This window comes from Hyperolius riggenbachi, chromosome 1, assembly GCF_040937935.1.
Source record: "Hyperolius riggenbachi isolate aHypRig1 chromosome 1, aHypRig1.pri, whole genome shotgun sequence".
Classification (NCBI taxonomy): domain Eukaryota; kingdom Metazoa; phylum Chordata; class Amphibia; order Anura; family Hyperoliidae; genus Hyperolius; species Hyperolius riggenbachi.
In genome coordinates, this window is record NC_090646.1 from 277,746,037 (window position 1) to 277,762,536 (window position 16,500).

The 16,500-nt window shown below is 44.6% G+C and overlaps 1 protein-coding gene across 1 annotated transcript in view; it reads right to left on the reverse strand.

The window, feature by feature from the left end:
• The window catches only part of UBA6 (ubiquitin like modifier activating enzyme 6), an 81,170-nt gene that overhangs the window by 8,832 nt on the left and 55,838 nt on the right, over window positions 1-16,500 (reverse strand). The window contains exons 17-19 of the mRNA XM_068233485.1: window positions 15,295-15,422; window positions 5,570-5,657; window positions 555-649 (exon numbers count right to left, since the gene is read on the reverse strand). Coding sequence (XP_068089586.1) covers window positions 555-649; window positions 5,570-5,657; window positions 15,295-15,422 — 311 coding nt within the window. The remainder of the gene's footprint in view (window positions 1-554; window positions 650-5,569; window positions 5,658-15,294; window positions 15,423-16,500) is intronic.

The following is a 16,500-nucleotide window of genomic DNA, read 5'->3' on the forward strand; positions in this document are numbered from 1 at the left end:
GTGGCCTGAAATCCTTTGACTGGTAGAAGCCATCTAAAGGCATGGTGCACAAAGGGCTTTCTCACTTTCATAATACAGAACCTGGTTCATCATTAGGGATGAGCTTCCAAATGTGTTGGAACAGACATAGATGCGGACCGTGGCAGAGGGGAATAACTCACCCTGGTCGTTGTTTCTAGCTGCAGAGCTCCACGTCGCATCCTTCTCTTCGGCTGGAGGAGGAAGTATCGGAGTGATGGAGAGCTGCAGCCAGAGGCGCTGACCGGGGTGAGTTAACGCCCTCAGCTACGGGCCACATCTGGGTTTTTTTTCCGACACATTCATACTGGAGTTCTGAATTCAGAAGCCTATTCCTATTCATCCTCATATGAACAAATCACTAAAAGCAAATTTAAAAACCTTATGAAGTATGGCAGGTGCCTCCAGAGAAAGAGGTGTTGTGCAAGTCAAAGCAAACAAATGTGTACATGTACCTGTACCAGGATTGCAGGCCAAGAATATTCCATTAACAAGTGAAATGCAATTAGAATTATGTTGCGTCTTTATATACTCACGTTAGTTTCAACCTCTTTGCATGACCGGGCATAACGGGGACATAAAGCATTTTCACGCCTTGCACAACCATTGTTGGCTCTATTCCATATTTCTCCTACAAAGAAATGTATGCAAGTATGCAACTTTAAATTTCAAACATCTTATTTACTCTTGTAATGTTGGATAAGGCAGGATATAAATGTTAAGCATAATCACATAAAGTGTCTGATATTAGGTTTAACCTTGTCGTCAGCCTAGCTGAAGTATAGCTTGGTTAAATAAACAAAGGAATGCTTCCTGCTAAAGTGGTTTGCAAGTTATGCAAATTACCCAGATACTATACAACTGTCAGAATCTGTCCAGTCTATACAGGTATGCAAAATATGCAATTATCTATACATTCAAGCATCATTTTTTTGTGATAACATTGTAAAGGCGTTAGTACTACTATTTAAGATCATTTATACAGTTGGAATTTTAAGAGTCATAATACCCATCTCTGTATGTACCTAAATAGCAAAGTGACCAGTCACATTAATACCGCTGATGGGTGAAATACAACCATGCATTATCTTGTTACAATGGAACCTCTCCAGGGGTGGGATAGATTAGGCAGTAAGGGAACAGCGAGATCTTTGAGGAGATCAGAATTAGAATTGATTTTATTCGCCAAGTACGTCAATAGTCATACTGGAATTGGTTGTGGTACACATGGCATAGGTATTGTCCCATAGACAGACAGCTTGACAAACATAAAAATGTACATTTGGATGGGCATAGCAGCATACATTGGAGGTATATGGGAGGAGGGGGAGTGTTATGTGTGCAAACAGGAAATAGGAACAAGTACTAAATTCTGAGCAACTTTGACAAAATGTGAGGACTAAAAGTAAAGTAAAGTTCATCCTCATTTCTCATGGTGGTGTTCTCAGGGCGCATAGGTTAGTACCTACCACAAATGACCCAAGGAAGGACAACTAATGATCCTTTGACAGGATCACTTATGAATGTGGCAAACAAATGATCGCCTATCCCATCTCACTACTGTAGCATCATTTGTAATGCTAGCCATAAGAGAAAGTTGTCAGAACACATAGTGCACAGGGCTACATAACCATAGGGCAGTCAGGATGCTTATGCCAACCTCTGTCCACAGTCAAAATGGTCTACATATCAGTTACACTTCCAGAAGTTTTCTCTAGTGAGTAGAGTCCTTTATTGCTGTGCCAGAGTTCATGGGATTTCCCCTTACTTTCAATAACAGGTGGCTAGACGCATCTTGATTGCCTCTGTTATGAGTAGTAATAATTTCGAGGTAATGCAGAATTATGCACATATTCAGTACATGTAAATTTATGCGGCCTGAAAATGGACTACAAGAAGGAAGAAGAGGTGGGATTTAAATGGTCAGTTTTCAAGCTACATAATTTTACATACTTCAGCATCAACTCTGGATTATTTACACTGCACGGATCATCCGTAGTATATACTACAATAAAAGTTTGGAAAGTGCTTTTACCCTATAGGACTCAAAGCTCATCAACTATCCTTTTGAAGAGTACCTTCGGTAAAACGGACAGAGCAAGTTATAACAGGCTCTGTGAAAATGATGGAGGAATGGGGGGAGTCACGGGGTACTTACCTGTCCTGGAATCATCTCCTTCAGGCAGATGATCACTCCTCCTCCCCTTGGATTTGGGCCTGGCAATTTTTTTGCCAGACTGGCCACACTCGCCCGTGTGGCCGCAGCCTGCCACCAGCTTGGCAGCCGTGGCCCGATTAGTAGCTGCCGCCAAGCTGGGGGCAGATCGCTGTCATGCAGGCGGAGGTTTCCAAAGATTTTTGACAGTCTATGGAAACATGGCAGTTACCGCAACCAGGCGGTGGGGTGGCAGAGCGTCACGTGAGTATCACGTGATCACGTGAGTATCCTTAACACCCCCAAGCATGATCATGACAGGCTATGTCATTTTTGCCTCAAGTACTTTTTAAAGGACAACTTAAGTGAGAAGAATATGGAAGCTGCAATATTTATTTCCTGTTAAACAATACCAGTTATCTTGCAGCCCTGATAATCTATTTGCCTGCAGTAGTGTCTGAATCGCACCAGAAAGAAGCATGCCGCTAATCTTGTCGGTTCTGCCAATAATGTCAGAAACACGTGATCTGCGTCATGCTTGTTCAGGGTCTATGGCTAAGAGTATTATGCTGGGAATACATGGCTCGATTCTGAGCCATTGAGATGGCTCAATAGATAATTTCCGACATGTCCGATCTCCAGCCCGATCGTTTCCCAGCTCCATTCCGCATCGACCACAATGGAAAAAGATAACAAAAAATGAGCGGAAGATAAAAGAAGCCCCTGCGGAATCGATCGAGCGGGAAAATCAAGCTCCAAAATCGAGCCGTGTATGCCCAGTATTAGAGGCAGAGGATCAGGACAACCAGGCAACTGGTATTGCTTAAAAGGAAATAATTATGGCTCCCTCCATATACCTCTCACTTCAGTTGTCCTTTAAATATTTAGCAGCTATTTACTAGAAACATAACAGTTTATATCAGTATAAAACCCGGACATAATATTCAATAAAAACACGGTTTCCTACTTTTTATAGGCCATACGGTTATCATATTTGCTTTTGTGCATAAGTATTATTCATTTAGAAATTACCGTATTTTCCGGACTATAAGACGCACTTTTTCTCCCCCAAAAGTTGGAAGAAAAAGTCCCTGCGTCTTATAGTCCGAATACAGGGAATCCCCGACCTACAGATCACCCGCCGAGAGGAACCGCCGACCCGCCGCAACCTCGGGGATTCCCTGTATTCACGGTGTCCTGCCGTCAGCCTGTAGGAAGGAATCAGCGGCAGCCGCTATCACTCACCTAATCCAAAGAGTGCCTGCGGCGATCAGCTGCTGTTCCCTCCTTGCCGCTGGTCTTCTCCGGGTCCCCGATGTCCTCCTCGCCCCCGCACTGCAATAAGAAATCATCGGCGGTAGCTGCAGGCATCACTCACCTCATCCGGCGGCGATCGGCTGATGTTCCCTCCTTGTCGCTGGACTTCTCCGGCTCCCCGATGTCCTCCTCACCCCCCGCACTGCAAAAAGAAATCAGCGGCGTTAGCCGCAGGCATCACTCATTTCATCCAGCGGCGATCGGCTGCTTCTGCCTCTTTCACTCCTTCTCCTTAGCGGCAGCACTTCCTGGTCAGACGCGACCAGCCGCTAAGGACAAGGAGTGAAAGAGGCAGAAGCAGCCGATCGCCGTTTGAGGAAATGAGTGATGCCTGCGGCTAACGCCGCTGATTTCTTTTTTGCAGTGCGGGGGCGAGGAGGACATGGGGAGCCGGAGAAGACCAGCGGCAAGGAGGGAACACCAGCCGATCGCCGCCGGATGAGGTGAGTGATGCCTGCGGCTACCACCGCAGATTTCTTTTTTGCAGTGCGGGGGCGAGGAGGACATCGGGGACCCGGAGAAGACCAGCGGCAAGAAGGGAACAGCAGCTGATCGCCGCAGGCACTCTTTGGATTAGGTGAGTGATAGCGGCTGCCGCTGATTCCTTCCTACAGGCTGATGGCAGGACACAGGGGCATGGGAGCAAAACGCAAAGAGGGGCCACCTGGAGCCAGACAAAGAAGGGGATTGGAGGCAGACACAGGATGGGCAGTGGGCAAGAAAGGTGGACAGGTGGCAGGCTCAGGTGGACAGGGGGAAAACCCGGACAGGTGTCAGGCTCAGGTGGACAGGGGGCAGGCACAGGGTGACAGGGAGCAAACACAGATGGACAGGAGGCAGGCACAGGGGGCAAACACAGATGGACAGGAGGCAGGCACAGGGGGCAAACACAGATGGACAGGAGGCAGGCACAGGGGGCAAACACAGATGGACAGGAGGCAGGCACAGGGGGCAAACACAGATGGACAGGAGGCAGGCATAGGAGGTAGACAGATGTCAGCCACAGGGGGACAGTAGGCAGACTTAGAGAGGTACAGTTGACAGACACAGGGGGACAGGAGGCAGACAGGTGGCAGACACAGGGGGACAGGAGCCAGACACAGAGAAGGAAAGGTGACAAACTCAGGGTAATTGGAGGCAGACACAAAGGGAGAGAGGAGAGGACACAGAGGACAGGAGGAGAACACAAAGAGGGACAAGAGGAGGACACCATGGGGGTTACAGGAGGAGATTGGGGGGAGAACATCTATAAGACACCCCTGCACCATAGGCGCACCAGGTTTAGTATATATATTTTTTTCCTGGGTTTTTGCCCTCTAAACCTAGGTGCGTCTTATAGTCCGGAGCGTCTTATAGTCCGAAAAATACGGTATACGTTCTCAAAGAGCTGACTTTGCATTTTATTTATAACTGCTTTATTTATCTAACATAAGCAGAAATGCTTTCTGATTGTCTGACATTGTTCAGCAGAGCCTGCAGTGTCGCAGTGTCACAGTGTCAGAGAAGTGTTTATAAATTCTTGACTTGATACAATTAAATGCAAGATAACATTATCTGCACTTCGGATGCATCCATCCTTGCTGGCAGGGAACTTCTAAGTTCTGTGTGTAACCTTTGAATGCTGTTCAAGTAAGAAAAAAAAATGCTGGTTGTATATAATATGCTGTAAATAATCTTTTAGAGCAAGGAAGAAATGCTGGGCTTCATTCTGCTTTAAATAACAGAACATATCCAGTTTTCCTGCACTAAGAGAGCATGAAATTTCACACCTAAATTGAAATACAAAGAAGTATTTCTAAAAATGCCCCCCCCCCCTTCCCAGACAAGGAGACCTGACTGCTCGTTCATAGAGCCCTGCTGTCTCTTGTAATGCTTTGATCAGGTACACTGTAATGAATGGAAAATTGGGTTTGAATCTTTTGAGAGCAGAGATGTGGCTATACACTATATGGATTGGGGTTACAAACCACTAGGTAAGCGGACAGCATTTAAAGGTTAAAAATGAAAAAAACAAACAAAAAAACAAAACAAAAACAGAACACAGCTATGGTAATCCATAATCCAATTAAACATTCTTACTCTGACAGCATTAATGAAGTCCAGTAAAGTAAAGTCTTCCTTGCCATAGATTGTCCATCTGTCCCAGATTGTGAACGAAATATCATTTCTGCAAGATGAAAAACAAACAGTGTGCAGCTACATTACTGATAGCTATTGCTTTAAAGAGAACCCGAAGTGGGTTTGATGAATATGATCTGCATACAGAGGCTGGATGTGCCTATACAGCCCAGCCTCTGTTGCTATCCCAAACCCCTTTAAGGTCCCCCTGCACTCTGCAATCCCTCATAAATCACAGCCACGCTGCTGACAAACAGCTTGTCAGAGCTGGCTGTGTTTATCTCTATAGTGTCAGTCTGCTGCTCTCCCCGCCTCCTGCAGAACTCCAGTCCCCGCCTGCATCCCTTCCCTCCCTGCTGATTGGAGGGAAGGGACGGGGGCAGGGACCGGAGCTATGCAGGAGGCGGGGGAGCAGCTGAGACTGACACTACAGATGTAAACACAGCCTCACAGCATGGCTGTGATTTATGAGGGATTGCAGAGTGCAGGAGGACCTTAGGGGGGTTTGGGATAGCAAGATAGGCTGGGCTGTATAGGCAGATCCAGCCTCTGTATGCAGATAACATTCTTTAAACACACTTCGGGTTCTCTTTAAGTAAGAAAGAATTTATGATTCTGTAGTTCTGTATGTTAAATCTGAACAGCAGTAGATTGCCATTTTTCTCCTAAAACACCAACAAGTACAGGAACATTGAAGTGCCTGTTTAAAACATGTAATGCTGCTGGCAGAAGTTCTTAAAGGACACCTAAAGTGAGAAGGATTCTGCCATATTTATCTCTATTTAAACAATGCAAATTGCCTGGCTGTCCTGCTGAACCTCTGACGCTAATGCTTTAAGACATAGACCCTGAAAAAGCATGCAGATCAGATGTTTGACTGGACATACCAAATGCTGGTTTCAAGTGTGTGAGTCAGACATTACTGATACATGAAAGATTGGCAGAACTGCCAGGCAACTGCTATTGATTAAAAGAAATTACTATGGCAGCCTCCATATCCCTCTCACTTCAGGTGTCCTTTAAAGGACAACGATCACTTGACTTTTTTTTTATTTTTTATTTTTTTAAAGGTGTTTGTGTCTCATGGCATGTTCATATAGTTTTTTTTAATTTAAAGTACAACTGAAGCAAGTGGGATATGAAGGCTGCCATTTCCGTTTAAGCAATACAAGTTGCCTGGCTAACCTGCTGATCCTCTGCCTCTAATACTTTTAGCCATAGACCCTGAACAAGCATTTGCAGATCAGGCGTTTCTGAAATTATTGGCAGCTCTGAGAATATTAGCTGCATGCTTGTTTCAGGTATGTGATTCAGACACTACTGCATCCAAATAGATCATCAGGATGCCAGGAAACTGGTATTGTTTAAAAGAAAATAAATATGGCAGCCTCCATATTCTTCTCACTACAGTTGTGCTTTGAAGTTCACGGTGGAGAGCGGCTTGCAGTGTCTTGGTAGCAAGATAAGCAGACAATCTGACTTCTATGTGCATTCTGGGCACTTTAGTGTGGAGGAAGAGGTGACACCTGAGATGTAGAGCGGCCTGTAGCATTCGCTACATCCTAATTGGCGAAACAAAGGCAGAGGTAAGGTATAGTTCAGTAGCTGTGCTACATCAGATCTTAGGAAAGCTTCATAGTATACAGGCAGATGAGCTGCTGACCAAATGAATCACAGGAAATATTTCAAACTGAACTGTACACTCAAGTCATATGGTTTTGTGAATGATATGGTTGGTCCTGCTCCCTTTGTCATATAAACATGGTCTTTGCAAGGTTTGATGGATTGCCTGGTGAGATTCCATATAGAATAGAAGCTAAAGTAAAGAGGAAACCCTGAAGACAGAATATGGGTGACACACCAGGAGCCAATGTAGTGTAAATATGCAATCTTGTGCAATCAAGATTTTATCATTAGTGGACATCCTAATGGGTAAATAAGAGGCTTCCAGTGGATGATAACATTTTTTTTAACAAAACTAAAATGTAGCAAGTGTTTATCTTAGTTCCAGATATGACACAATTGAAGTAGACCATAAAACATTAATGACAACATTTTGGCACATGCAGACCTCAGTAAGTGGACCTATGTCCAAAAAAACAATGTCATGAGCCTTTTGTTAAAGGTCAACTGTAGTGAGAGAGATATGGAGGCTGCAATATTTATTTTCTTTTAAGGTAGCCATACACTGGTTGATTTGCCATCAGATTCGACCAACAGATAGATCCCTCTCTGATTGAATCTGATCAGAGAGGAATCGTATGGCTACCTTTACTGCAAACAGATTGTGAACCGATTTCAGCCTGAAACCGTTCACAATCTGTTGTGGTGGTGGTGCTGCCGCCGCTCCCCATGCCCGCATACATTACCTGCTCTGCCGGCGCGACTCCAGTCTCCGCTGTCTTCTCCGCTCTGGTCTCCAGGTCCAGCATGCTTTACTTCTTCCTGCCCGGCAGGAAGTTTAAACAGTAGAGGGCGCTCTACTGTTTAAACTTCCTGCCGGGCGGGGGCGTGGCCGCAAGCTCATGGTGTGAGGACGCGTGTCGAGTGAGCTCCCGTCCAGCTAGTACTTTACAGCTATCCTGACTGCAAATTACTTCTCCCAACCTCTCCCTAAAGTGGCTGAAGATACGCCTAACCTCCCACTAGCCATGACGACCCCCCGAGTCTCCGCAGCTGCTGCCAAACTGGAGAAATTCCGCCGCGGGAACCAAGATGGCGCGGACGCGCCGCCATCCCCAGTCCTGGATGAGGAAACTCCGGAGTCCCCGGAGCCAGAACAAACAACACCCACACTGGCGCAAGTGCTTACAGCCATTGCAGACTGCCAAGCTAGTCTGGCCGCCATCACCACCACATTGGGCTCAGTCCGGGCGGACGTTACCTTCCTCCGACAAGACCTGGGCGCCTTAAAGGACCGCGTGGGAGAATCCGAAAAACGTATCAGCGACCTGGAGGACACAGTACGCCCGCTCCAAAGGGAGCTAGGACAGGTACAAAAAACAACAAAGGCCACATCAGATCGCCAGGAAGACCAGGAGAACCGCCAAAGGCGCTCAAACGTTAGAATTGTAGGCCTGCCTGAGAAGGCCGAAGGCAATACACCGGAGCAGTTCACAGAGGAGCTGCTGAAATCTCTCTTTGGCAGTGAAACTTTCTCCCACGTCTTTGTGGTCGAACGGGCCCACAGGATCTCCCCCAAGATCCCAGCTCCAGGTCAGCCACCCCGTACTTTCATCTTTAAACTTTTAAATTATAGAGACCGAGACGCAGTTCTGCGCGCCGCGCGAGAAAAAGGCGCCATAACATACGAAAGCACCACAATCTCATTTTATCCTGACTTTACTACGGAGGTGCAAAAACAAAGGGCCAAATTTGCTACAGTCAAACGTAAGCTGCGAGACCTGCAACTTAACTATGCCATGCTATACCCGGCTCGTCTCAGGATCCTGGCAGATGGGAAATCGCACTTCTTTACCGACCCGGAGGATGTCTTCACCTGGGTGGACAACCGTAATAAAAATGCCCGGCGCTCCTCGCCGCAACGCTGAGGTACTGTACTTTACCAATTTATCTGCTCCTCTTGAGCCGTGGCCCTATGTGGGTGCTCATAATACCTTTACTTCCCAGCTCCCAAATGTCCAGGAAGGTCTAATCGATCACCTTTGCATAAGAGACTCTGGACTTCCCACAAGACTGTTTATATCTCTTCCCCTGGGGAAAACAGACTATACTCTGTAGCCACAACCATGCAGCTCTGGAACACTGATACCTTCTTCTACAAGCACCCTAATAGCATCACTTAACTGCTGGAACATTGTCACTAAAGAGGCTGCTTTCTCTATATGTGTGTCTTAATCCTTTCCCCACTGAAATGCTCCCCCCCCCCCCCCCCATAACGTACATCATTGATGGCTAAGCTAACTCTCACTAATCAATACTCATGAATGCTGAATATATGCCACTGTTGATGCAAACTAAAGGATTACCATCTCCGTGTTAAAGCACTGTAATTGCCGTAAATAGTTATACTATAAGCTGGACGGTCCTGCTTTACACAGTCCTACCACCACCCCACCTTATTCTGTTTATATTTGTGTAGAGACTAAGTTACGTGCTGGCTCATATTCGTGAGTCAGTTGGTAGAGCTAAATTGCCCCTACTGGCTCACTTGACCTGGCACGTTTTTATGATTGGGTCTAAGCTTCACTTAACCGTTATAGTGAAGCAGGGTGTTTGCTTGGGTTTGTTTTTATTAGTTATGTTGCTTTCTAAGTTACTCATTGACCGCATAAGGATCCTGTTTTCTACAACACAGTTCAAGTATAATACTACCAGGATGTATACCCTTGTTCTCTCCTCTCTACCCCGATGCCCTCGTCAAATGCACACGTTGTACTTTAGATGGCTAGAAACACCAATAACCTGAATATCATATGTTGGAATGTGAGGGGTTTAAATGATTCTATCAAACGCTCCACGGTGTTGAGTTATGTAAACAAAAAGAAACCAGATATCCTTATTCTAATTGAGACCCATATTACAGGCAGCAAACTAAAAACACTGGAGAAACAGTGGGTGGGCAGGGCATACCACTCTGAATTCTCCCAATACTCTAGGGGAATATCTATTCTCATCAGGAAGTCTGTCCCTTTCCAATCCCATGCTGTCAAAATTGACCAATACGGCAGATTCATCTTTCTATACGGCCTGCTATACAACAAGCCTATAACGTTACTTACCTTCTACATCCCTCCCCCCTACTCCTCACTACTTCTTAAAGAAGGTCTGGCCTTCACATCAACATTACCCCTATGTCCCAGTATCTGGATGGGCGACTTCAACATGGTCTGTAACCCTGCCATGGACAGACTTCCTGCTGCATTGAATAAACCAACCGCTTTTGCCCATTTAATGTCTGAAATGTCCCTTATTGATGTCTGGAGATATCTACATCCCTCATCTAAACAATACTCATGCTTCTCAGCCTCATACAACACCTTATCCAGACTAGACTACTTCTTTGTCTCCAAAAATTTGCTGCCAGTAATAAGGTCCACGGAGTTCCTCCCCCGTATAGTTTCCGATCACTCCCCAATCTGTATGACAATATCCTGGGAAGACACACCCACGCAATTTATCTGGAAATTCAACCCCTTCTGGCTATCTCTATTCACCTCGGATGATTGGTTAATTGATAAAATAACATCTTTTTTCCATATACACAGAGAGGAAAAAGATAAAGCACTTGTCTGGAATACTTTCAAATCCTACCTCAGAGGTCTTCTCATAAGTGCGGTGTCACACTACAAAAAAGAAACTAATAAATCCATTCTTAAACTCCAGGCTAATATTCCGCTACTAGAACAAGCCTACATTTCAGATCCCTCTGAGGTGAATGAGAGCGCCTGGAAAAGGGAACAAGCTCACCTTTCTGGTATATTAAAGGGGAAAGCACACGCAAAAGCCTTTTTCTACAAACAAACATTCTATGAACAGGGTGAAAAAACTGGCACAATACTGGCCAGAATGGCCAAGGTAAGAAACTCCACAGGCTTTATCAGTAGCATTAAAGATGCAACGTCCTTAACAATCACAGGTCCAGTTTTAATAAATAAGTGTTTTGCCACTTATTTTCAAGATTTATACACCGCCAAATCTGTTTTTACACGCGAGGAGGCCGAGATCTTCCTATCTGAAATTTCCCTCCCCCGCCTTACCCCAGAACAAGTAGAATTACTCGATGCACCCATCTCCTTAGAGGAATTAGAACTCGCTCTCCATTCGCTTCCCAATAAAAAAGCCCCTGGAATAGATGGTATCCCTAGTGAAGTTCTCAAAAGATTCTCTGAAATTATTTCAACCCCTCTCCTCCAAACATTCCAATTTGCCTTCGAGCAGGGCACCCTACCGGCCTCCATGCGTACCGCCCTTATTATTCTGATCCCCAAACCTGGAAAAGATCTATCACAATGCGACTCCTACCGACCCATCTCCTTACTCCCAACTGACGTTAAAACCCTGGCCAAAATACTAGCTGCACGACTGAGCAAAGTCATCCTATCCCTTATCCATGATGATCAAACTGGCTTCATGCCTGGCAAAAAAACCTCTCTTAATATCAGAAGGCTATATGCTAATCTTCAAGCCAACCACATAAACAAAGGAAACAGAGTTGTGGTCTCTTTAGATGCCGCTAAGGCATTTGATGCTGTAGAATGGCCGTTCCTATTAGCCACACTTTCCAGGTTTGGGTTTGGTGATAACTTCATCAGATGGGTGCAAATTCTTTACACAAATCCTATGGCCCAGATCTGTACCAATTCAAATATCTCAGACCCTTTCCCTATAGGCCGGGGGACAAGACAAGGCTGCCCCCTCTCGCCCTTATTATATGCTCTCTCTGCCGAACCATTGGCATGCAAGATCCGAGCAGACCTACGAATAGAAGGCCTCAAAATAGGCAATATCGAGGAAAAAATCAGTCAATACGCAGATGATACTATCCTATACCTAGCAGACCCCCATAATTCACTCAAAGCTTCTTTTGAACTAATTACAGAAATGGGGGAATATTCAGGTTTATCAATCAATTGGAGCAAATCTGCCATTCTTTCCCTTGATGGTCTGGAGATCTCGGCCTCCTCGCTAGCATGCCCCCTTCAACCTGTTACATCCTTCAAATATCTTGGAGTAGTAGTCCAATCCTCTGTAGCTAAATACTATCAGGACAATGTCACCCCCTTATTATCACTCACTCAAAATAAACTATCCTCTTGGACAAAACTACCATTATCTGTTATGGGTCGAACTAACCTAATTAAAATGGTCCTCATGCCTAAAATTCTATATATACTACACAACTCGCCGGTACATTTACCTCCACCCTTCTTTAACAAACTCAGATCCCTCTTCCTATCTATAGTCTGGAATAAATCCCGGGCCAAACTCAGACACGCAATACTACAATGTCCTACCTCTCTGGGTGGAATAGCTTTACCATCCCCACACCTGTATTACATTGCCTCCCAACTAGAACAGCTTGCCCACTGGTTTGTAACAAATTCTCTGCAATCACCTGAACTGCTTGGCTTTTCCTCCATAGACAGATCCAACAACTTACCCTTTGCTCTATTAAAAGGCACCCTCACCTCTCAATCCCCCTCAAACACTATTTTACTCCAAGCTTCCAAAGTCTGGCGCACCGCAAACAGATTAATGTCCTCCCCGGTCTGGGAATCCTACACCCCTTTGTGGCACAACCCTAAACTCCCTGAACTACTTAAACTCAATAATGCCAACCGATGGGCAGATAGGGGCATCCACTACATGGGTCAAATAATCAAGCAATCAACCCTCCTTCCTTTCCCTGACCTCCAAAGTCAATATTCACTACCCCCACAATTCCAATACATGTATCTACAACTGAGACATGCCCTGGGCTCACAATTCCCTAATGGACTTCCACCCACTGAAAACTCAATCCTAATGGATTTCCTCAAAGATGGCCCCCTCCCTCACCATATCGGTATCCTATATAATACACTCAATGAACAGATTTCAGATCCGATAGTGGAAAACTCCAAAAGAAAATGGTTACATCTAGATGTTCAATTAGATGCAGAAGAGTGGGAAGACTGCTTACTAGCTACTCGCTACGTATCTCCCAGCATTAGAGACCGTCTGTCCCAACTCTATATAATCCACCAAAGCTACCTTACTCCCAACCGCATCTCAAAAGACGCCCCAAATGCATCAAACTCCTGCCCTAAATGTGCACTGTCCGACCCCTCATTTTTACACCTTTTATGGCTTTGCCCCCCAATTGCTGACTTGTGGAAACAAGTTGTGAACTTCCTTCATGACACTATGGGCTCCCCAGCCTCCTTGGACATTAAAAGCTGTATCCTCAACATATACGACCAAGATATAAATAAGTTTGACAAACACTTTTTAGTGGAAACGTTATTCATGCTCAAACTATGCATAGCTTTTCGATGGTTATCTCCCACACCCCCCACGTTTCTAGACTGGAAAATTAAGGTTAAAAACTCTCTTCCTCTAAAAAAATTAGTATATCAGCATAGGGGTTGCCCTTCTAAATTTAATAAGATCTGGGATAGATGGACGAACAATAATACCTGAATAGCATGTCTTTCACCTATAAGATCCTCACAAGTTAATGCCTACCGCTCTCGGGCTTTCTGCCTGACTACTTCGCTTCTCTCAGGAGAAAACCGCCTATTAACCAAGTGGAGATTTACCTGTTTCCTATCCCCTAACCCCACAACCAACCACCCCCTCTTTTCTCGTTCTGGCCTTAGAATCTACAGGATGGATATTTAGGTATACTCTACCTAAACACACTTTATATCAAATCCCTTACTTACACTTGATACTGTGTCTACTTGATGTATGTTGGCTTTAAGACTCTGTAAATTTATATGTACTGTTCAGACATTACAACTGCTTGTACTTGTTTGTATACTCTATATACTCTGTAATGCCTCTTTTTTATTCAATAAACCTTTTGGTCAATTTAAAAAACTTCCTGCCGGGCAGGAAGAAGTAAAGCATGCTGGACCTGGAGACCAGAGAAGACAGCGGAGACTGGAGTCGCGCCGGCAGAGCAGGTAATGTATGCGGCTCTATTGCATCGGTCGTCGGGTACTCGAACGCCGCTAGCGACGCGCTCCCTACCCGCAGGCGATCGCCGGTAATTTTCCGCACGGAGCGATCGGACGAAATGGATCGAAATTCGGCGTGTAGTGCGAACGATTGGCAGCAGATTCGATCCCAGTGATCGAATCTGCTATCGAAACGGCGGCAAATCGGGCCAGTGTATGGCCAGCTTTAAGCAATACCAGTTCCCTGGCTGTCCTGCTGATCCTCTGTCTCTAATACTTTTAGCCATAGACCCTGAACAAGCATGCAACAGTTCAGGTGTTTCTGACATTACTATCAAATCTAACAAGATTAGCTGCATGATTGTTTCTTGGATCATTCAGAGACTACTGCAGCCAATAGATCAGCAGGACTGCCAGGCAACAGCTAAATACGGCAGCTATCATATTACTCTCAATTCAGTTGTCCTTTAAAGGCTTGTGATGCACCATTCTATTGCCATATACCATTAAGTCTCATGTAGATTGTGATAATCTGTGACTTGCTAAGTATAGGCACATTTACAATAACAGGTATATTAAATACGGTAATACTCAAGCTAAATAACCCATGTCCAAACAAAAAACTCTAAGGCAGGGAGCACACTTATCAGAATCAAGGGCATTTTGCCGCATGCAAAAAAACATGCACCGCCGTACAGTCCATTGATTTGAATGGCCCGTCCACGCGCATTCCCAATTCCAATATAATTTATCAAATAAAATAGAATGTGGAAAAGGCAATTGAAAACATGATCGCGGGGCACCGGAAACGCCTAAAAAAATGCAATAAGTGTGCCTCATAGAATTCTCCAATGAGTTCTGGTTGAACTGGATGGCCGTAAGTATTTTTTCAACTCAAATAATTAAAAACAAAACAAAAACAAACAAACAAAAAAATGAGATGAGTACTTCTTTAAAGATAAGATTTCTTTGGAGTAGATTTCTCTTTAGATAAAATGTCTTTTTAAAACTACTAAAAATAGAGTGAAATAAATGAAAGCTTTTTTTTTTATACTTTACCTGATGCGTGTTTTTTTCACTTCTGCAGTTTCGGTGAACACAATTATTGGTATGGCAAGATTAAAGAAACAATTTTTATAAGCTTCAAACGGATGACCACCAACAACTTTAATCAATTCCAGGGCCACCTGAAAAAGAAGATATAAAATTAGATTTTCATTCATGTTCGACATTTTATTTGTTTAAGAGAGTTCTAGGACCAGCCCTTGTGAGAGACCCGATTTATGGCTTTTTTTGTGTAGAGAGACTGGCTCTGGACTCAGGAAGCCATCAATCTCGTCTCTCCCAAGGGCTGATCACATATGGCTGGAGAAGACCATGTGATCAGCTGTGTGTAGAATGCTGCAGTTCTTTCAGCTGGGTCAGCTTATACAAGCAGCACACAGCATTATAGAAGGTGGATGGCAGCGCTCTCTGCACTATAGGAAAAACCACAGCGGCATACAAAATTTTTTTTTCAGTATTTATATAGCGCCGACATATTACGCAGCACTGTACAGAGTAGATTGTCTTGTCACTAACTGTCCCTCAGAGGGGCTCACAATCTAGTCCCTACCATAGTCATATGTATATGTATCATGTAGTGTATGTATCATAGCCTAGGGCCAAATTAATGGGAAGCCAATTAACTTCTCTTTATGGTTTTTTTGGGAATGTGGGAGGAAAACTGCGTGCCCGAAGGAAACCCACACAGACAGAGGCAGAACATACAAACTCCTTGCAGATGTTGACCTGGCTGGGATTCAAACCGGGGACCCAGCACTGGAAGGTAAGAGCATCAATTGCTACACCACCGTGCTGCTACTTCAAAGGGGGTGTGGCATAATCCGGACGTGGACACAGACAGAGCGGGTGACTTCTGAGTACATTAGGTACGCACAGTTGTTAGAGTGATATATTTACTTTTTAAAGAGGCAGTGACATATCTAGAGTTTAGGTCTGCTTTTAAGGGCTGGTTCCCAATGCAAGCACTTTTCTAAGCGCCAGTGATTTGAAAAGCTCTTGCTAATGTAATGTTCTTACTTGAGCAATGTGATTTTTTTTAAAACCACCTGTAGCATTACATTAGCAAGAACTTTTCAAATCATTGATGCTTAAAGCAGAAATCCAGTGACTATTGCACACTGTATGGAACTTCTTGTTGTATAAATATATAATTATCTGCAGGTATTTTTCAGCTAAATCTCTCCCAGAGCTTTGTGCCCA